Source organism: Poecilia reticulata, chromosome 13 (assembly GCF_904066995.2).
Source record: "Poecilia reticulata chromosome 13, P_reticulata-male-v2, whole genome shotgun sequence".
Taxonomy (NCBI): domain Eukaryota; kingdom Metazoa; phylum Chordata; class Actinopteri; order Cyprinodontiformes; family Poeciliidae; genus Poecilia; species Poecilia reticulata.
In genome coordinates, this window is record NC_088842.1 from 19,791,991 (window position 1) to 19,812,468 (window position 20,478).

Sequence of the window (20,478 nt, forward strand, 5' to 3'; positions counted from 1 at the left end):
CAGATGAAGAACTTTTACTGAAATGTATCACACTAGCAGGTGTTACAGAAAGGTATCTATAGAGTTTAAAATTTAAGTGACTGTTTTCGGAACGGATGAAGGAAATTACAAACTCAGTCAGTACCGACTAGTCGTGCTACCTTAAATATTGCTGTCTGACATATCCTGTGGGTTTCTCATGCTTGAGCACACACACACACACACACACGCAGCAGCAAAGGCTCTCCCCGTAACCCCCTTCTTTAATGATAGATACATGCACACGCAGACCCAACAAGAAGACAATCCGTTTAAAACCTGAGATAGTTACAACATTCCTAATCTAAATCAACATGATTTAGAATATAGTATATTTATTTATTTACTTACAAGTAAATTATTCCGTTTCTATTGGTTAATTCAAAGAGTTCGGGAGGAGTTAACAGCGAGCAGATGGTCACAGAGGGAGGTCAGGAGGTTACAAAGTTCCCGTATGATTAAAGTCTTTGTTCGTGGGGGAATTTCCGGTCACAGGAAGTGGGGAGGGGTTTAATATCAATTAATCTTTCAAACTCCGATTAAAATTTGACTGAAGGGTATCGGAGAAGACCTCCGATACTTAGAGTTCACAATTGAGGGAATAGTTTAAATTCACATTAGAGTTCACAACTGAATTTATATTGGGAACCAATCATGTTAAAAATACTAAACATGATAAGCAACAGCAATAAATCCCTTGAGTCTACAGTAGATGATGTAGGTTTTAAATACCATAGGTCACAAACGTCCTATGGGAGGAGGGGAGAAGGTCAGAAAGTTTCCATAGGGGAAGGTCACAAGGTCACAAATGTCCTATGGGGGGAGGGCGGAGGTTACAAAGTTTCCATAGGGGAAGGTCACCCATAGGGGAAGGTCACGAGGTCACAAATGTCCTATGGGGGGAGGTGTGATTTAAAGGGGGCGGGCTTTGATAACGTTTAATCCATCAAACTCAGATTAAAATTTGACAGAAGGTGGTGTATATAGTCTCTCTTTTATGGAATCATGAATGAGTTGAGGGAATAGTTTAAATTCACATTAGAGTTCACAACTGAATTTATATTGGGAACCAATCATGTTAAAAAGACTAAGCATGATAAGCAACAGCAATAAATCCCTTGAGTCTACAGTAGATTATGTAGGTTTTAAATACTGAAAAATATACTTATTTTTTAGTGATTACATTCACAATTTTGATGGAAACTTTTTTTTGCAATGTTATTTTTCCTATTTGTTTCATTTTGATAATTTTTCGAAATGTTTTATCAAAGCTGTCAGACTGAAGGAGCTTCTCCTTCAATTTCAGCCTAATACCTTCTGCATTTAATACAAGTTCACTCATTCATACATTCAAGTATTAAAACCCATCAGCTGGCAACTAAAGAACAAGAACAGATAAAGATGCAAATGTGAGTAAATGCTTAGATGAGTCAGACTCATCAGGTGACTGGTGACAGTGAGACCAAAGAAATGAAATCCAGTTTAAGAAACACAGACAAACTCATTTTGTTTTTACAATTTTATTACACTTTTCATTATAAACAGCTCACAGGAAACACACACAGGAGAACCTGCAAAAGGAAAAAAGAAGGTAAGTTAGAACAGACACCAAAATACACTACATGATGAGATGTGTGGAGAAGTCCAGTCTCCTGCTGTACCTGATTATGCTTTCTCTGCTGCTGCTGCTGCTGCTGCCTCCTCATCTCCACCCTTGGTGTTACGTGTGTAAATCAGCTGAGCTCTGTGTTTGGACACCAGTTTGATCATGCCTGCAAGACAAAACAGGAATAACTTCAGATCATCCCTGTTACAATCCCTGTGCAGTTAACCCACAATGAAGTATGAAAATGTCAGAGTAACCCAGTAGGAACAGCTGACACATTCAAATAAAACACACAGGCTGCTGCTCCATCAGTCAGCCTGACCCTGAAGTTTGAAGGTGTCAGATTTAAATGACTCATAAAGCTGTTCAAAGCAGGTGTCTGCAGGTCAGTGTGACCACTATTTCTCTCTGGCTGTAAAAAGCTAAACATGCTCGTCATTAACAGACAGACAGATGTACAGTCAATGACGCAAGCTGATTTAACGGTTATAGCTGCAGGTCTCGCTTAAAATGGGACATGACAAGCATTAATTGTTCTAAAGTCAACTTTTCTGTGTAAAACCTGTTTCCATCAAGCATTTTATATTTTAAGAGGTCAAAACGACTCAGAGGGAATAAATGTCATTTGAAGCAGGAAGAATTAAATATGATAGAAATGGCAGCTGATGAGCAGCACTGATGACTGCTGACTTATTGTCTTACAACAAAAACTTGAAAGAATGTTTATCGTCTCTCAGTAAATTTCACTTTGTGCCATCTTTGTCTCTATACTTAATGCTTCACATTAAGGACATAAATTCTGAGCGAGCGTCCCCTGAAAGACAAAGACTCTCCAATTCAAAACATTCACAACGAGGTTTCTGCAGTTACATTTTAGGCCTTTCAAGCTCTTAATACTGAAGTGCAAAACCAACGAGAAATACAAAGTTAACCTAATTACTCCAAAAATCATATTAAGCTGACTTACATCTAGAACACAGATGTAATCATCACCTTGACTTTGTATTTTGACTCTGATGTGACTGCAGTACTTTAAGCTGACCAATGTCATTGTTTTGTGAAATCACATCAACTTCTACAGCACTTCTCAAAGATGCTTCATAATGAAAAGAAATGATGCAGTGGAAGAACACACCTACACATTTCAGACAAAATTAAATATAAATTCAGACTTTGTAAGGAAACTTTTGACATACTTAAGATACTTTAAGGCCTAAAATTGACTTGACTCCAACACTTTAGAGCTTTTAAAGACACTTTTAAAGTTTATAGTTGCTATAACACCTTCTACAAACTAATTTCAGTATCTATGTCCTTCTCTGTTACGTTTCCACATAAAATAAGACAAATTAAATAGTCAAGCAAATTGAAACCATCTACATCCACTTTAGACGACATCCTGCTCATCTAAATGGACCTGCATGGCAGTCAGATATTAGGGTGTACCTTTGGCGAGCAGCTCCTGCAGGGCGTTCCTGGCCAGAGAGCCACGGATCTTCAGCCTTTCCGACACAACGGCGGGGGTGATGAGCTTGTAGTTGGGAACTTCTTTGTACAACTTGTCGTAGGTTGCCTTGTCGAAGAGGACCAAGTTGTTGAGCTTGTCCCTCACTTTTCCCTTGGACCACTTCTGCTCGGTAGCAAAGGGATCGTGTTACATTCAAACATTTAGTACTTGCTTGAGGTTTAGATAAAAGCTGGCCGCCGCTCACCTTCTTCTTGGCTTTGCCTCCAGACTTGTTGACTGGGTCCTTGTCCTTCTTGGACTTCCCAGTGTCCTTCTTCTTGTCCTGCTTAGGAGGCTGGAAGCAAAAAGCATCAAATTAAAACTCTTCACACTGACCTCATGCTCACCCTACGGATACATGTGTGCAGAGCCCTTTGATTTGATGTTATTTATTATGATTATTGGGCTTAATGAAACATCTGTTGATTCACACGATTAACATGAAGCAGCAAAAGAAAAGGAAAAGTCAATAACCAAATAACTAGCTGGTCCAGTATAAAAAGATTGCCACTGATTACTTTTTTATCTGTTTGTCCTAAATCTGACAATCTTTAAGTAATAAAATTATAATACTGTCAATGTTTAGGTAATTAGAACACAAAGCAGATCTCAAACTCAGTTAATTCTGTACAGAAACAGAGAAGCCACCCCAACAGAAACCCCTGAAGTAAAATAAATAAAATCTGTTTAAGATCTTAAATGGATTTAGTCACAATATTAATGTAAGCCTTGTAACATGATGAAATATAGCATAAACTTTGAAAACATTTGTAAGTTAATAGTTTTACAAAGAGAAGCATTTATTTGTGCACATATTTAACAAGTGTAAAGACTAATGAATAATCTTACAATTTAAATCTTAATCTTGGCAAAATGCCTATGTGCTTAATTTTGTTTTGTAAATGGATTTTAAAAAGCAAAAGTAATTTGAGGGGTCAGTGCAAGACAGGACATCAATTATTGACAAAGAAAGCTAATTGTACAAACATTTTTCGCTGACCAAAAGTTTAAATTTCAAGTCAGCAGGAAGATACTTTTACATGGAAAGAAAGCCATCACACCATAAATCAACTATAAACCTAAACGAGTAACTAAAAGATTTCTCGACACAATAAGGAAGCTTGTTAATAAGCACTCGACTTAGATCAGGTCTAAGAAAGCAAAAAGAAAAATGTGGCATCTTATCATAGAAAAGTGACAAATTATGTTAATAAAGTATTGTGAAGAATATTGGTGACTGTTGATCATCTAGATTGGAGCAGAAATACGATGGGTCACACAATCTGGTGTCATGGCCTTTTCTCCCAACCACAAAATGCTGTCGTTTTGTACCCTTACGTATCCTAACAATGATTTAGCTAGAGCTCGTAATAATTTATGAGGTTTATTATTTAAATAAGAGCTATGATTCGCGTAAATATCTTTCAGCTAGCTTTGTCGGCTCCGTGCAGATGAAAGCGTGGTGGGTCTAGCAAAGCAGCTAGCATCTTGTTCAGTACGTAAAGTTAGTTATAAGCATTCTCCTACGACTTTTATCGAAGCAAATGACCTGCATTGATCCAAAGGGTCATTCCGAAAAACCGGGGACTCAAACACACACAATAAAGTCACTTAAATGTTTTATTTTCCCAAATAAAACGTGTTATCCGTAGTCTCACCATGTTTCCTCGTCAAGATGTCGGAGCGAAAGGAAGTTCACCCGTGCAACTGTCCCTTAGACAACCCGTATGCACGGAAGTGATAAAAGGAATTCTGGGAGCCTGAGTTTTCTCATGTTTTGTAGTCTTTTTAAAAACGTAATTTTACTGCCAGACACTGCAGTGAAGATAGAATATTACTTTTGCGGACTTTTTTAAAACCTCAAATCAAATGCAGACAAGTAGAAACAAATTGCCGTAAAATAAATAATAACATTTTGTTGTAAAAAGGTACGTGTTGATGTCACGTGACAAATGGGAGGAAGTCAGACCTGGCAAAGATGGTGATTTTCAGTGTTTATGTAGTGAATAAAGCTGGGGGTTTAATTTACCAGTATGACAACTACGTACCAAGAACTGAAGTGGAAAAGACCTTCAGCTACCCTTTAGACCTGGTCCTAAAACATCATGATGAAAAAGTCATCGTATCGTTTGGCCAGCGGGACGGAATTAAAGGTAATGTTAGCATAAAACCTAATGAAGCCTTCAGGTGAAGTTTTAGGATCATTTTTTTGCGTAACTGAAGCTGTTGTCTTTCAGTTGGACACGCAGTGCTGTCCATCAATGGAGCGGACGTGCTGGGAAAAAATACAGCCGATGGAAAAGACATCCTTGAATATTTAAAGGACCCAGGAAATTATCCGGTTTCTATCCGGTTTGGACGGGCTCGCCTTAGCTCCAATGAGAAGCTGATGCTGGCGTCCATGTTTCACTCGTAAGTCACTCTGGGACTGAAGCATTGCCTGGTGCTGCCATGCACTAGATGGTATTATTTATTAAAAACACGCCAAATAAGGAAATGAGGTGTGTTTAAACCTACTGGGTCCTGAGTGGGAGCAGCAGGGAGGTGCAGCTCGCAGATATTATGGATTCTGATAACAAAAAATATTCTTACATTTTACATACTTTATAATTTTGCAACCACAAACATTGATTAATTTTATTAGGAATTTATGTGAAAGACCTACAGAGATCTGCAGTCCCTGGGAGTCATTACCCTGCAACTTTTAGATGCATCTTTGCACCAACATACATAAATCAAATGGCTAATTTGCCTAATTTCTGCATCTCATCCTTTCTTCTGAGGCCTGCTAATTAGCCATTCGTTTGATTCAGGCCGCCCTGAATGCAAGTCCCATAATGTAACATTGTGGCAGCATCATACTTTAGGAAGCTTTTCTTTAACAGAAGAAGAAAGCTGGTCAGAGTCGATCGGAAGGTGTCTGGAGCTAACTACAGGAAGAAAGAAGTCTAGAGTATTCCTCTGTTTTTCTAAAGTTTGTTAAATATTGATTTAATGTAATGCCTTTAGTGTCTTTATCTGTAGCTTATTTTTGTCTCTTATTTTTATCTTGTCTTGTAGAAGCTATAAAATCAAACAAAGTTGTCTGTAGTTTCAATTAACCATGAATGTGTAGAGTCCTTAGGAAAACAAGACCTTTTTTCTTTTTTTTTTTTTTAAATTAAGCATTGCTTCCCTTCCTATATGTGGTCACAGAACTTCCTAGTGTCATTAATAGTTTTTCTGGATTTTTGAAGTTAATTACAATTGCCACTGATGTTAACACTTGAAATTTCTCCCTAGGTTATTTGCCATAGGTTCACAGCTGTCTCCTGAAGTGGGAAGTTCAGGCATCGAGATGCTAGAAACGGATGTGTTCAAACTCCACTGCTTTCAGACTCTTACAGGTTGGTACCTCATAAAGCAGTCAACTACCATGTTAACATTATATTGACATTAAAATGCACCATCGTAGCAAATTAACAGATATTATGAGGAAAAACGGGGAACAAGTGTGACTGTTTTTAAAACGGCAAACTAATTAATTGAACCTATAAGGCAAAATGGTTTTCTTAATGAATGTTCTTTCTTTATTTGGGCGTTTCTTACGATGATTCACTGCTTCATTATGAGGTTCTGGATCCACTGGGATCGACCACGGTGGGAGGGTTTTCAGGGGTGCACCGATAAATTGGCCAGCTGATAAATCGGCCCCGATTTATTAATTTTGGGAGATCAGTAATAAACATGTGAAGACAATCTTAGCAAACCTCAGCAAAAGTCTAAACCTCAACCACTGTCCCTGCGCCCCAGGTCATGTCTGCACATTAGCATTTAACAGTAGTTTCCAACTCAGCGACTTTCCTGCCATATTTTCAACATTTCAGACAAAAACACCTGCAATCGACAAGTCAAGATTTTTAAAAATCGTCAATCGGCCAGAAAATTGAAACGGGTGCACCTTGTGTTTCTTTTTATTCTTACAATTTTATATATATTATTTTTAAATGCTAAAACTGACAGACACATTTCAAATAAATATGCATCAAAATCTGATACAAGTTTATTCATAATTCTATCAGTTTTTGACAAGATCCCTTGGTAATACAAAAAGCGATTGATTCCTTCTGAGAAACCATTTTACATTAACTTTTTTTCTACCTTTGTCCTTCATTTGTTAAATTTTCCAGATGTATAAATATTAAGTAGGTTAGTAAAGCAAATAAGATTGACCTAATATTAATCAAGTACAAGGACTGGACAATAATTAGGCAAGAACTTGCTGATATCCAAGAAAAACCTTGACACAGTGTTAGACTACACACAGCACCCTCCACATCTGTAGACACCTCTGGTAACGATGCACAGGTTAAGCAATCCATCATCTCAGTAACATGATCTAATCTGAAAACTGTAGAAAAAGCACTTTTTCCACCAGTAAAATGGTTCACTGTCAGTTTTGTAATTTATACTTTTAAAGTAGGTCTGGCAAACTAATTCTCATTTCGGGCTGCAACAAGATCGTGAATATTGTCAAATGCCGACTTGTGACTGAATGTTTAGATAAAACTACCTCTGTTGAGTTCAAGGAGTACTTTTAAAAATTACATAAGATTAGACATTCGAGTTATTTAGCACTATATAAATAAAAAATGATTTGACTGATGCAATAATATTTTAGCGCACAGCTTCCTGATTTGGCCTGGTGCACGTGAGTTTGACGCATGTGCTTTAAAGTGTTAGGCTGATCAAAATGTTTATGAGCTTTAAGTCTTTACAGACTTCCTGTTTCTCTTAGTCACTCTTCGCAGTGGAAAAGAAGAGAAAATGCCACTGCAGATTTGTGTTCAGGAAGGAAAAGTGCTACCACATCTTGCCCATCTCGAAGGCAGAATAATTAAAACATATATTACAAATTTTAAAAAAGCAGTAACGACCAACAAGGCTGCACAAAGACCTCTTGTGTTGTACAAATAAAATCTCATTGTCTGCTTTTAAACTGGGTTGTTTTTCTTCACTGTTCCATCTTTCCTCAACCAGGGATAAAGTTTATTGTGCTGGCAGACCCTCGACAGTCTGGTATCGACGCCTTGTTGAAGAAGATTTACGAGATCTACTCGGATTTTGCTCTGAAGAACCCGTTCTACTCCCTGGAAATGCCCATCAGGTATCTGGACAGTGACAGGACCGTGTTGCCTTCAGCTCAGTACTTTCAAATTTTATATTTATAATGACAGTGTAGCCTGTTAGCATCAAGCGTTTCATTAAGTTTTGGTTTATTTTTGTTTTCCTGTGTTTGGATCCAGGTGCGAACTGTTTGATCAGAATCTGAAGAGTTCGCTGGAGGTCGCAGAGAAAGCTGGAAACTTTGGAGCTGGGTCGTAAAAATCAGAGTTAACTCATCACAGCATACGATACAAAATAAATCTGACTGGAATAAGAGATTTTTTTGTTAAATTGTTACTTATGTCTTGAACGCTTCTGTTGTTTCGAATTAAGGCTGTATATACACAACGCTTTGTAAATACTTGACAATAAAACCTAAACGCCATGAATATTCGGCTGTTTGTCTGCATGTGTGCTTAATATGAATTATTTTAGATTTAACTTCTTAGACATCAAGATTCTACTGTGAAAATGACTAATTATTTTACTTTCTTGCAGCGTTGCACTTTCCATTCATGGACATGATTGGTCATTGCAAGTTTTATCTGTACAATTTGGATTCTGTTGGAGTACTACTGTCGTCTTTGAATAGAAAAATCCACTTATCCATTTGGCACATTTTATTATATGAAAAACATTTAGATTTGTTAACTTAGTGTTAAAACACTCATTGTTGCATACCAAGAAACAAGTACAAGTAAAAAAAACATAAAAAATCTTGAGTGTCTTGCACTTTAATGTCCTGTAGGATAGATAGCAGAGGTATCGGAGAGGTTGAGGTATGACGTTAATCTGCCTTCTTGGGCAATGGTCCCATAATGGTTTGGATGTTCCGCAGCAGGAAATATCCGACAGCGGTGACCAAGGAGGTCATCTCTGCTACCCAGAAAGCCATTTCCCAGCCATGGTACTTGGCAATGGTGCTGAACGGTAGTCCAGCCAGGAAGCCGCCAACTAAAGGGGGAAAAAACAAAGGATGAATATGAAAGCGGTCATGTTAAGACATCTTTTATTTAATGGTGAAATGTAGTTCAGCTTTTATACCAGGAATAGAAAATAAAACAAAAACAATCATAATCTTCGGTGTACTGTAAAGAAATGTGAACTAATAGACCACCAAGTACTACTTACTTGTTAGCTGAATAGAAAAAGATACATGGCTCAGAATGTTTTGCAAAAAAAAGAGAAAAAGTATCTAATGTGTGGAGTGCATTTGTATTCAGTCGTCTGAAATCAATACTTTGCAGTGCAGAAAGTCTATGGGAGCATACCTAACAACTTTGCATGTGTGGGAGACAAGAATTTTTGAGAAAATTTGCTCAAGCTTATTTAGGCCTTCCCACAGTAGTTAAATTATATCTGACTGTTAGTTAAATTTGTGTTTTTATTACTGACTTTTTATGTAGCAAAAACTATAAACTCCATAATGTTATAAGCTCTATCCAAAGGAATAAACTTCAACCATATTTGCAAACTTGTGAAAGAATCTGGTGCCTGTAAATGGGTTACTGTGCAGCTAGAAAACCATGTAATTTAGATGGAAACCAGTCACTAAAGATGAAAAACACACATTTTAGTTAGTGAAGTAATATTTAACAGTATAGATAGCTCAGACTATCATGTAAGGTAATTATTTATTAAACTAATTTAATAGGTTATTTTTATTATTAATTAAGCTACTATAATTAACTTCATTAAGCTACTAAAATTAAATCATAAGGGTGTGAAAAAAAAAATCTTCAATGTAGCTTGCTGAAACTTGCAGAGGTCCTGCGTTTAGGGGTATGAAAGTAGAGGAGGCTGTTTGCAAATGCACACCGCAATGTTAAAGATGTTTTTTTCTGAAAATTGTAAAAATTCTGCACCATTTTCATCCACATCAGAGAGATGTGCCAAGTTGTTGGTTTATTAGATTAAATCCTGATAAGCCTCACTAAGGATTGTGGTTGTAGTTTTGCAAAATCTTTGCAAGTTTGAGAAGAACAAATACTTCTGCAGAACATTGTACACTTACTATTCGCCATCAGACCAACTATGGCATGAGATGTCCCACAGTAGCTGGGAGGAGCAGTTTCATTGGCTAATATTCCAAACAACGCTATTGGTCCATATGAAGAGAAGCCAAAAGCAGAGCCCAAGCTCAGTATCCAAACCTGAAGGTACAAAGAGAAGAAATCATGCTGGCCGATTGTCCAGCCTCCTTTGTGGATTATTACAATCATTAAAGGCGTACAGTCATTAAGTTCTATCTATTAGGATCTTTGTTACCTTTGAGCTGTCAGCAGTCACTGTGACCCTGAACAGATACATGGACACAAACATTCCAGCCATCATACAGATCAGGATGAAGTGACGAGGATTGCCGTAGATTCTTAGCCCTTGCTACATAAAACAGAGGCAAAATGCAAAATATTAAGAAGGAATATGTAAAACATGCTAATTGTGATACTTTTTTTGTGTGTTTTAGCCCACAATATTATTCATTCATTCTTTTTAGCTATCGATTCATCAAGCATCCTTCATCAGTATGTTCATTAAAGAGTGATGCCATCTTATTTAATTGTGCGCTATTTAGTAAACAACAAAATCATAAGCTGATCTAATTTGAAACAAATATTTGCACTTGTTCTGGCCTGGTGTGTGTGTCTCGATATTTCCTCTTCTGAAGGTTTAAATAAACCGAGCAGCTGGTAAAAGTAACTTTTCTGCCATGTTTTCCGCAGAAGAGGATATAATTCAGTCAGCCTTACTTTGGCGACAGCCTTGTCGGAGATGTAACCTGCTGCCAGGCTGCCCAACAAGCCTCCAACCTCCAGGGCACTCATGTACGAGCTACCTGTGAAGAAGAAAACCGATTGACCAGCTGTCATATGCCGAACTCTCAGCCCATTTCTCCACAGACCCTGAAGGTGTCCGTGTGCCCTATCCATCGTCAGTACCCATCAGCGTGGACTGGCCCTTGTCTTGGATGAGGAACAACTGCCCCCAGTCGGTGCAGGCCGTCTTCACCCCGAACACCACCAGGTAGGACACGGACAGCAGCCACAGGTAGGGCGACAGCAGGAACTCTGAGAGGGTGCTGTCATCTACGGAGGTGCCTGAGCAGAAAGTTAAGTGGATGAAACCCACTCATTGGTACGACGGTGCCCCCAGAGATCGTGACCAGTGAGATTCAGACAGGAACAGAAACACCTCTTAACGTCACGCAGTGTTTTCACTGAGCCTGTGAAGGAGTAAAGTCCACCCAAATACCGACCTTTAGTCACAGCACCACAAACACACATAAGAAAACCATCCGGCACAACAGACAGACATTATCTGAGACAAGCCTGTGATGAAACAATGGAGTCTGTCTGAAACTTAACGCTAAATGCTTACTCGGCATCAGTCTCACCTCCTTTGCCTTTTTTGGTTGTCGCCTCTATGTTAGGCAGCCCCACGTCCTTGGGCTCGTTCTTGATCACCAGCAGGCAAACGAAGGAGACGGCCAGGCAGATCATCCCAGAGAATGACAATATCGTCCTCCAGCTGTAAGTCTGAGCCAGCACCGTGGCGATGATGGGGCCCAAGCTGCCTGCCAGGTTCATACTGCAGGAGAGAATGGCCCACCATGTCCCGAACTGAGAGGGCTCAAACCACTGAAACAACCAGAGCATCAGGAGGATGCGTTAGCATACAATACCAAATTAATGGCAACATCTACTGAACAAGTACACAAACCTACACTATACTCTGGCTCCCCTGGAAGAGACAAACTATTTTATTAAGTAAGTGGAACAACAGTGAGCAAGCAGTATGGTAAAGGAGGTAAAACAAATCTCAAAGTTTGATTGTTACCAGTAGTTATACCTAAACCGTATAACGAATACCTCTACTTCTGTCAATCACTTTTTGCTTCACCGCTATTAAATATAGGCTACTGCATATGTGATGTTGATCATTTGTTCTCATGGTTCCCAAAGCGTGGTTCAGTTTTAAACCACTGTTAAATCTCTGCAATGACACTTTTCCACACAGTGATCTTGGGGATTCACTGTGGAGATTCAGCACCAACCCTTCAATATGTGTCTTTTTAATGATATTATAACATGTCATATCTTTGATTAGTGTTACGCATAGTAGTATTATTACTGTGGTTAAATAAACATCATCAGGAATTCAAATGCGATTGCTTTGTTTTGCAGGGATGCTGCCGAGTACCTTTCGGAGCACTCTGCCGCACGGAGGCCAGCCCAGGCCCTGCCCCAGGCCGTTAAGAAACCACAGAACAGAGAATACGGCCACAGTCGAGGACCAGGAGAAGACCACATTGATGCTTCCCACCACGAACAAACCGCTGGAGAAGAGCCAGCGAGCGCTGAGCTGGTCTGAAAGCACGCCACTGATGAACTTACTGATAGCATAGGCCAAGGACTGACTGCTGGTGATCATGCCTGAAAGGAGAAACACAGAGCAGCAGCTTTTAAATGGTCCTAGCAAACATCCTGCAAGAGCAACAAGGTTGTGACATAAAAAACACAAAAGAGTCTCATACCCAGATCATCTTTGTCCAGCTTAATTTCTTGCATTACAGAAGGCATCACAAAGGAGAAAGTCTTTCTATTAAAGTAATACAGCGTGTAGCCCACAAACATGGCCAGGAATATTGTGGCTCTGTAGTATCCATAACTTGCTGTAGCCATGGTTGCAGTTTCAGTCCTTGCAGAGTCTGAGAAAAACAGAGAGGATCCTAAAGAGGGAATCAAGCGGCTGCCTATCACAGACCTGCGCTGCCTGTGACAGTGAACTTTGCTTGGGGATCCAGGGTGCAGGAGCAGCTGCTTCTACCAGGAGCTGTTTGCAATCAGTGCGGCGAGGTTAATGGTCAACTTCTCTACCCTGAGGCTGATTGAATCTGGGTTGTCGCCCTGTGTGTTTTTCGGGCCAGAAAACCACCTGATGAGATGTCACAGCTCTATGAATGCCGAGCCAAGTCCTTTCAGGAAACCCCTAGTGACATTGCTGTCTTTGTCCTTTGATGCTGTCCGTCCATGTGATGGTGTTATTGAAGGAGTCCTCTGACCGGCGTGTGTAATAATTTACCAGAGTCCAATAGTCGCAGAGCAGCTGGAGGAGGCTCCCATCCATGTGAGGGTTTGTTTTGCTCTGGGAATCATCAGTCCAGATCCAATGAGACATGCTGAAAATATAAGTCGAAATTCAGTTCAACTCCATTTTCTTATAATCGTTACAATTTACATTTAAAAGGCTCTTCTTGTTCGAAATGACTTTAAATGGCGTAAAATGGCGTTTTGGGGACCTGCTTTGCTGTAAAGAAAAAATGACGGTTGGAAAAGTTAACTAAATAACTTTGTCCTAGTTTGTTCACATAGTGTTGCAAAAAGCTGAAACATGTAGTTTCCGCATCATGTGGGTCAAATGGCGCCGCCCAGCGCCTGAGAGCCAATACAACGATAGCGTTGGCTCTCGTGGGAGAATGTATAATGTACTCCTCCACAATTGTTGAAAATGTTACTTATCATCTCTATTGCTATTATTATTGTGAGTGATTTTTTTTTGTGTGTGTGTTATTTTGTCAGTAAAGCGTTATCTATACAATCACCATAAACCACCGCGTTGTCTTTCTAGTAGCCAGCAGGGGGCGACAAAAACAATCAAATCATAAAATTATCAGCTGACGTTTTAGCAGACACTCATATTTTGTGAAATCTCACGCTAGTTTCCTGTTTTGATCAACACAGTATGAGGCAGTGTTCTGTAATTTTATATATAAGAAAATCTGTCATCCTTGCCAATGTTTACATTTAAAATAGTTGCAGTGAACTGCTTCCTGTTTCTTCTAAGTAGAATTCAGCTCTTAGGAGATTGATTTCCTAAAATGTCAGAATACAGAATCTAGTTGCTGTTTATTTTCCAGTTTGTGAAATAAAAATATTCACACTGGTTGAATATTTTTATTTCTTTGGATTCAGTGTCCTGGCGATGAATGTGTGGTGAAACACACAACGTCTGGTTTTGTGACTAACAAACTCATAAACAGCTACATCACCAACAGCATTTAATAATAATAACTGAAACTCGATAAGACTTGTAAAGTCAGTTTGACATCGTTTCAACCCAAACAACAAATAATATATTTTTAGGGGGAAAAAAGGACTCCTGACCGTCAAGAATGATCGCATCTCAGAAAAGTTCACGTCCTGTACCTTGCTCCTCCCCTTTTACTGACTGCGTTTTATTTCTATAGCAACCGACAACAAACCTGTAAAAACGTATGTAGACCAAGTGTCCGGGTATCTAAATGTAGTTTATTAGATGTGGAGGCTGCTTAGCAAACACAGAAGATAAGCTCTCGACACTATGGTAAGTTTTGCAACAACATTAATTTTTAGTTTCCTCTTTATTTGCTTCCCTTACATTTTAGGCTGCATGAGCGACCGAGTCCATCTTCTCTTTTTAATTAACGCAAATCCTGATAGATTTTTTTTCTTTCGTTCTTTTTTTTCCCCTCTTTCTTTTTTTGCGTTATTGATCCTTCCAGAAACCCGCGTCCACCTCCAGATCTTCTGGCAGGTATCGCAAGTTGGCCGACATATCCGGTGTGGATGAGGAACTGTTTGACAAACCGGTGAGGGTCACATTGACCTACCGAAGGTCGAACTCCAACTTGATTTGGAATTTTGCATTTCAAATCATTTTTAACCCGTTCAATAAGATATTCCAATTGTTTAAAAATATATATTAATTTGCATCCATTCAAGAATGCATTGCAGTCTTTATTGATTTTTGTTTCTTACTTAGTTCGTAGTAATTATGTACACTCAAATACATGCTTGCAAGCATAAATAAAATAAAATATTTCATATCCCATCCCCAGACCAGGTTTTCCTGTGATCATAACAATAGAGGGATTATCTATTGATGTTGGTCAATTCATTTTTTTAATTACAGACTATGCACAATGGAAGATTAAAAAAAATAAAGTGCAGAATGTTTTTTTTTATTTAGTTTGCAATTTTTTGGAATGTAACTACTAAAAAAAATAGATTTATCTCCATGTGTAAATTTTTTAAAACTCAAAGTCCATCAAGATATCAGCTGATCCATTCATAGGTTAAAACTTTAGAAAAGTCTTGGTGAGGCGGCAAAACAGAAGTGGTTGAACTGCCTGTCAAAATCAAATTACTTGAAGGCTGATGCCTGGTTGATTAGTTACATCTAAACCTAGTAGACGGTGACATTTTAGAAAATATATATTTTAAAGGACAACAGAATCTGGGTGATTTCCAGATGCCCGCATTCTGTTTCTATGTATTTTAAAAAGCATTTTTTCAAAATAAAACTATATTTGGAAAGGTGGAGCGATTCAATTTCTGTGTAGTTTTATGAACTGCCGCTACTGAATATTTGTTTGTTGGTTTTCACACTCGAATATCCAGAACAACAGCAAATCAATGGAAGAACCAACCAAGACGAAGCAAGAGCAGAGGATCCTTCAGATCATCACCAAAGACTTAATCCGGACTGTCAGGTCAGGTCTCAAAAAGTCTCTTTTAAATTTTCAAGTGTTCATGTTTAGTATTGCAGGTGAGGGCCATGAAAAACAACAGCGAATGGCTTTGGAAGACTGACGCTGCAGTGACATGCATAATCCACACAACATTTTACACAAATTTCCACAATGCTTGCAGAGTCCCACGGATAGAACGTATAGAAGATACCATTGCCCTTCCGTCATCTGGGATTAGAGGAATCATCTCAAAAGCTCGTATTGGTGTCAGTGAAGAGAGAGAAGCCTTAAGACAAGCTTACCTTAAAGAAAAAGAGGCAAAAATGGTAACAAATATCAGTTTCAGTAAAAAAAAAAGGCATTGCAGTTAAAGGTCAGAACTTGAATGTTTTCTTATCTGGTTCTGGTCTAGCAAGCTGCTGAAGAGCGAAAGAATCAACTCGTGGAGATAGACGAAGCTCAAAGAGAAAAACCAGAATTAACAGAAGTGGAGCAAGATGCCCAGAAGCGTTCGAAGCGGATAAAATGTCGGGCCTACGAGTTACAGATGGAGGAAGAGCAGGAGATTAAATCACTCAATAAAGTAGGCATCCATAGACTCAATATGGACGTCAAAAGTTAGATAAAGTGAAAGCCTTCTGGTTGTCAACAGTACTTCTGTTTGTGCGCTGTACAGTTGATCATGTGTGCTAAGACTCAAGCCACATGGGACGAGCAGGTTGTGGAAAAGAAAGAGATCAAGGGCCTGATGGACAAAGAGGAGAAGCGTCTGGACATTATGATGGAGGTGGAGCGACGCAGAGGTTTAGCGGATATGAAGATGATAGAGGACCTTCAAAAAAAGCAGAGAATGGAGTAAAACAACACACACACACACACACACACCCACACACACACACACACACACACACACACACACACAGACCATTCTTTTTCTTTTTTTTACTCAGCGATATGAACAGTACCTTGTAAAAATATTCACCATTTCATGTTTTTGAAGTAAAAACCACAAACTTCAATGCACTATATTGGGCTATTGAAGTAGATCAACAGAAAGTAAAGCATAGGTGAAATTTAAAGATATCCCATTTGAAGAAACTAACCAAAAATGAAGGAAGAGGGCCATGACGAGATGATGCAAAAACTGGATTTTTGGGGCAATTAAATACAATCGAAGATAAGTAAAAGTTACACTACTTTGCTGCAATGAGTTATGGTTGCAATATTGAGTTGCATGGTTGGGTTTGATGATGAACTTGGAATATTATTATACCAAGTCATGAAAAAAAATGTCTGCTTGGACCTCTGACTTCAGAATCAGATTTATTCATTAAAACAAATAAGTTTGTGTACGCAAACAGAATTTGACTTCGATTCCACTTTGCACTCAGTGAGGACTTTAAAAAACCTGGGCAAATGGGCATCTTTTGGAAAACAACAGTGTTTTACACAGAGGAAGACAAGGTTGAACCGGTGCAACTACGAGTGAAAGTTTGATGAGGACATATTTATAACCAAATCATACGTCTTGTCCGTTGTTAAAAAAGTTAAATTGGTGTGAAAACTTTGGCAAGGTACTCCATTCATATAGAAAGTTGTTAAAACAAAATTCATATTTTGACCACATTACTTTTTTTTTTTTCATACTAGTGAGAGAACAGTTATATGAATTAGTTTGATCTGCCAAAACGTCTAATGCTTGTCTTCAACATTTTAGAGGGAAGGAACAGATTTACGGCCAGATCAAAGAGCGAATGGAGGAAAAACTAAATGACAACATGCTGAAAGAGCTTGAGAAAGAACAGGTCCACAGGGACCAGGAGAGAATGAACCGGGAATATCAGGAGGTGCTGATATAAGACGGAGGTACACTTTTCTGAAGCACGGAAATCTCGGGCAAATAATGCAACCACTATGCGTGTCTTCTCCCAGGCCATGGAGAATAAGAGGAAGGAGCAGCAGCTTCTTCAGAAAGAGATCATGCGCATCAACGCAGACGTTACGAGGGCGAAGGAGAAGAGGCTAGAAGAGGAGAAGATGACCAATTTGAAAGCTATGGACTACCTGAAACAGAAAATGGTCAAAAGGAAACAATTTCTATATATTTAATCTGTCCGTTGGCCTGGTGTATCTTTTCACACTGCATGTGTGCTTCGCTCTGCCCCGATGTTCTCATGACAGGAGCGGGAGGAAGAATTTGAAGCAGAGCAAGAACGAATCAAGAAGGAGAAAGAGAAGGAGATAGCGAGGCTGAGGGCCCTGCAGGAACGAGCAAAAGATTACAAGGCTGAGCAGGTAAGTTAGGGACCGACGTGGGATCTGCTCGCTGTGACCCCACAGCGGGATCTGCTCACTTTAAAGCACACTTGTTGTTTTGAATCGGAAAGGACGCCATCCGTGCTAAGAGGAACCAGGACATCAGTGACCGAAAGTGGAGGATGCAGCAGAAAGAGCTGGCTGAAAAGAAAGCCAGAGACGAAGCCAATCTGAAGGCGGCTCGGCTGGAGCAGGTTAAAAACAAGGAGTACTGCATGATGATGGAGGCCAACCGGGAGAAGGCTGACATGGAGAGGGTGCTGAAGTACGTAAACTTACCTCTTTTTTTTTCTCCTTCTGTATTTAGCCAAAAGTACTCTTTAGACGTTTCTCAGTTGCTGCTGCGTTTCTTTTCACAGGACTCAAGTGGAACAAATAGCCAAAGAGAATGAGGTGGAGAAGAAGCATAACGAGGAAGCGCAGCGTCACGCAGCGAGCCTCCGCCAGCAGGTGAGGGAACAGGAGCAAGTTGCTCTCGAAAAGCGCAGAGAAAGGCTCAAGGAGGCCGATCGGATGTTTGCAGAAGAACGGCAGAGGAATATGCGCCTCCTTGAAGTCAAAGAGCGAAAACTCCAGGAGCTCAAGTGAGTTCGTCTTGGACACGGTTTCCTCTTATATGCCACATTTTGCTTCTCTGTCTGCGAGTCAAATGTGTCTCTAATGACTAAACCTGACGTTCCCGTTATTGTCTGCAGGGCTACAGGGATCCCTGAAAAGTATTGCGTACAAGTGGAACGAAAGTCCCGGCAAATAATAACGGATCCAAGGACTGTGAAGGCCTGAGGTTCATCCAGTCATTTCAGAACAAATAAAGAATTGTAGTTATTATTTATGAACAACACTTATTGCAGTTTATAAATATATACGAGTATCTTGTAGAAATTATTTATAATTTAGAAATCCCTGTAAGCATTTACAGCTGCATCTTAAATGTAAATTTCATGGAAACGTTCATTTATTTCTGTCAGTTTGCATTCAACAAGCACATAGGTTCATAACGCAGATATATTTTATATTAATTCTAATGAGTATGGCTTACAGCAAATGAAAACCCCAAATCCAGTTATCCCCCCAACCCCCAAAAAAGTTACTTCCTACACTAGCAGGATAAGCCGCTGAAGTTTAGTGGAAGGAAAAACTACGGAAGAAAAAGATGCACAAGCAACAGGAAGGACCATAGCCTCGGAAGGATTTTGAAACGAAGACCATTCAAAAGATTGTGGGAGATTCAGAGGTGGCGAACAATGGTATCATAATTACTGATTGGCCTCATAACTTTGGCTAAACGTCATGGGTAATCTATCATGAAGTATTGCTAAGAGGAAAATGAATAGCCTGATCTTAACAGTTCAACAGTGTCACTGGCTGATCCACCTCCATCTTACACCACATCAAAGTTAATTCAAACCTCAAGTCTTATACCATAGACTTGAGGGAGGCACTTTTCTGTAATAAAAGCTTCTTGCCTCTCATGTAATATTTTTGATTTTCTCAGAAACAGAATTTGGGTTTTTATTAGTTGAAGGCAGACATTTTCCGTCTGAACACAAATAAATCCCTTTAAATCCCTGTGTGAACTCAATCTATGCATGTAATTTTTTGAATCTAATTTTCTTTTGAGAATCTTCTAATTTGCTGAGATGCACCTGCAGTCAGTCAACGATAAAAACGGGTCAGTTTGCACTTTTACTGATTTTTAGCAGGTCAAAGGCGTTTGCTAATTGCTGCTGTCGCTAAATGGCTAAAACAGGAAATTTAAGGAAACATGCATAACAGAATCAAAGCAACCAAGTATGTTTGTGATGAAGGAATGACACAGCATGACATATGAAGCTCAAAAGATTTTCTTTTCACAATATCCTTTAAAGTTTTCATACTTCTATGACCTCTCACCTTGATGATTGCTCTTCTCTGTATCAAGGCAAAGTCAGATCTCCTTGGAGAGTTCAGACTGTCCGGAACCAGGCATCTTTTCTTCTAATTGGCACTGATCTTGTACGGTGAGGATGTGCTGTATTGAGGGTGTTCGATTCCCTGCGTGCCTCCCTGTGCCTCTCGGGCATCGATGGCTGCTGCTCTGGTTCTTCGACGATCTGCCTCCTTGTCGGGTTTGGTGCTCTGGTGTCCGTCAGCCTGAGGCTGCCTCCCCCTCGCTGGTGATGGGCACTGAATGCTCCCAGGTTCCTAATCTTTTCATCGTAACGTCTTTGCAATTCCAGTCGACAAGTATGCATGCCTACTCCAAACACAAATATTTACTAAAAAATTTTCAAATTATCTGGCGCATTTTTATCTGTTACACACCTTCATCTTCTAGATGTTTTATGATCCAAACTAAAATATGGAGATATATCAATGCTGCTCAGATCCGAGAAA

General features: G+C 39.3%; 4 protein-coding genes across 5 annotated transcripts; 2 read left to right on the forward strand and 2 right to left on the reverse strand.

Annotated features, from left to right (window-relative positions):
- Positions 1-1,522: 1,522 nt before the first annotated feature.
- Positions 1,523-4,935, reverse strand: rps25 (ribosomal protein S25). The gene is made up of 5 exons (XM_008425908.3): positions 4,790-4,935; positions 3,337-3,426; positions 3,071-3,254; positions 1,680-1,790; positions 1,523-1,589 (listed from the first exon to the last, which is right to left on the reverse strand). The coding sequence occupies exons 1-4, from the start codon at positions 4,790-4,792 to the stop codon at positions 1,684-1,686; spliced, it is 384 nt and encodes a 127-aa protein (XP_008424130.1). The 5' UTR covers positions 4,793-4,935; the 3' UTR covers positions 1,523-1,589; positions 1,680-1,683.
- A 136-nt stretch (positions 4,936-5,071) lies between these two features.
- On the forward strand, positions 5,072-8,665 carry trappc4 (trafficking protein particle complex subunit 4). The gene is made up of 5 exons (XM_008425909.3): positions 5,072-5,284; positions 5,369-5,543; positions 6,414-6,517; positions 8,151-8,277; positions 8,417-8,665. The coding sequence occupies exons 1-5, from the start codon at positions 5,110-5,112 to the stop codon at positions 8,493-8,495; spliced, it is 660 nt and encodes a 219-aa protein (XP_008424131.1). The 5' UTR covers positions 5,072-5,109; the 3' UTR covers positions 8,496-8,665.
- Positions 8,666-8,994: 329 nt separating this feature from the next.
- On the reverse strand, positions 8,995-14,531 carry slc37a4a (solute carrier family 37 member 4a). The gene is made up of 9 exons (XM_008425910.3): positions 14,441-14,531; positions 12,811-13,455; positions 12,477-12,709; positions 11,671-11,914; positions 11,216-11,374; positions 11,027-11,112; positions 10,545-10,658; positions 10,291-10,429; positions 8,995-9,230 (listed from the first exon to the last, which is right to left on the reverse strand). The coding sequence occupies exons 2-9, from the start codon at positions 12,956-12,958 to the stop codon at positions 9,064-9,066; spliced, it is 1,290 nt and encodes a 429-aa protein (XP_008424132.1). The 5' UTR covers positions 12,959-13,455; positions 14,441-14,531; the 3' UTR covers positions 8,995-9,063.
- cfap45 (cilia and flagella associated protein 45) lies at positions 14,531-18,930 on the forward strand. 2 transcript variants are annotated; one of them, XM_008425911.3, is made up of 12 exons: positions 14,531-14,639; positions 14,818-14,904; positions 15,716-15,807; positions 15,968-16,112; positions 16,199-16,369; positions 16,463-16,641; positions 17,504-17,633; positions 17,719-17,865; positions 17,968-18,081; positions 18,174-18,367; positions 18,462-18,686; positions 18,798-18,930. In XM_008425911.3, exons 1-12 carry the CDS (start codon positions 14,637-14,639, stop codon positions 18,883-18,885), a joined length of 1,575 nt encoding a protein of 524 aa, XP_008424133.1. In that variant the 5' UTR covers positions 14,531-14,636; the 3' UTR covers positions 18,886-18,930. The 2 variants fall into 2 exon arrangements, with proteins under 2 accessions (XP_008424133.1, XP_008424134.1); XM_008425912.3 differs by lacking the exon at positions 14,818-14,904 and having other exon boundaries at positions 14,549-14,639.
- The last annotated feature ends 1,548 nt before the right edge of the window (positions 18,931-20,478 follow it).

What these genes read in the sequence shown, in the direction of transcription:
- rps25 (XM_008425908.3), bottom strand. An exon ending in GAGGCAAAGCCAAGAAGAAG is followed by an intron (nt 3,255 to 3,336) that starts GTGAGCGGCGGC and finishes GCTACCGAGCAG; the next exon opens with AAGTGGTCCAAGGGAAAAGT. An exon ending in GCAGGAGCTGCTCGCCAAAG is followed by an intron (nt 1,791 to 3,070) that starts GTACACCCTAAT and finishes TTTGTCTTGCAG; the next exon opens with GCATGATCAAACTGGTGTCC.
- trappc4 (XM_008425909.3), top strand. Translation starts at nt 5,110, where the DNA reads ATGGTGATTTTCAGTGTTTATGTAGTGAATAAAGCTGGGGGTTTAATT. An exon ending in CCAGCGGGACGGAATTAAAG is followed by an intron (nt 5,285 to 5,368) that starts GTAATGTTAGCA and finishes GTTGTCTTTCAG; the next exon opens with TTGGACACGCAGTGCTGTCC. An exon ending in TCCCTGGAAATGCCCATCAG is followed by an intron (nt 8,278 to 8,416) that starts GTATCTGGACAG and finishes GTTTGGATCCAG; the next exon opens with GTGCGAACTGTTTGATCAGA.
- slc37a4a (XM_008425910.3), bottom strand. Translation starts at nt 12,958, where the DNA reads ATGGCTACAGCAAGTTATGGATACTACAGAGCCACAATATTCCTGGCC. An exon ending in GCTGGACAAAGATGATCTGG is followed by an intron (nt 12,710 to 12,810) that starts GTATGAGACTCT and finishes TTCTCCTTTCAG; the next exon opens with GCATGATCACCAGCAGTCAG. An exon ending in TGACTGCTGACAGCTCAAAG is followed by an intron (nt 10,430 to 10,544) that starts GTAACAAAGATC and finishes TTGTACCTTCAG; the next exon opens with GTTTGGATACTGAGCTTGGG.
- cfap45 (XM_008425911.3), top strand. An exon ending in AGGAACTGTTTGACAAACCG is followed by an intron (nt 14,905 to 15,715) that starts GTGAGGGTCACA and finishes TCGAATATCCAG; the next exon opens with AACAACAGCAAATCAATGGA. An exon ending in GACTTAATCCGGACTGTCAG is followed by an intron (nt 15,808 to 15,967) that starts GTCAGGTCTCAA and finishes CAATGCTTGCAG; the next exon opens with AGTCCCACGGATAGAACGTA.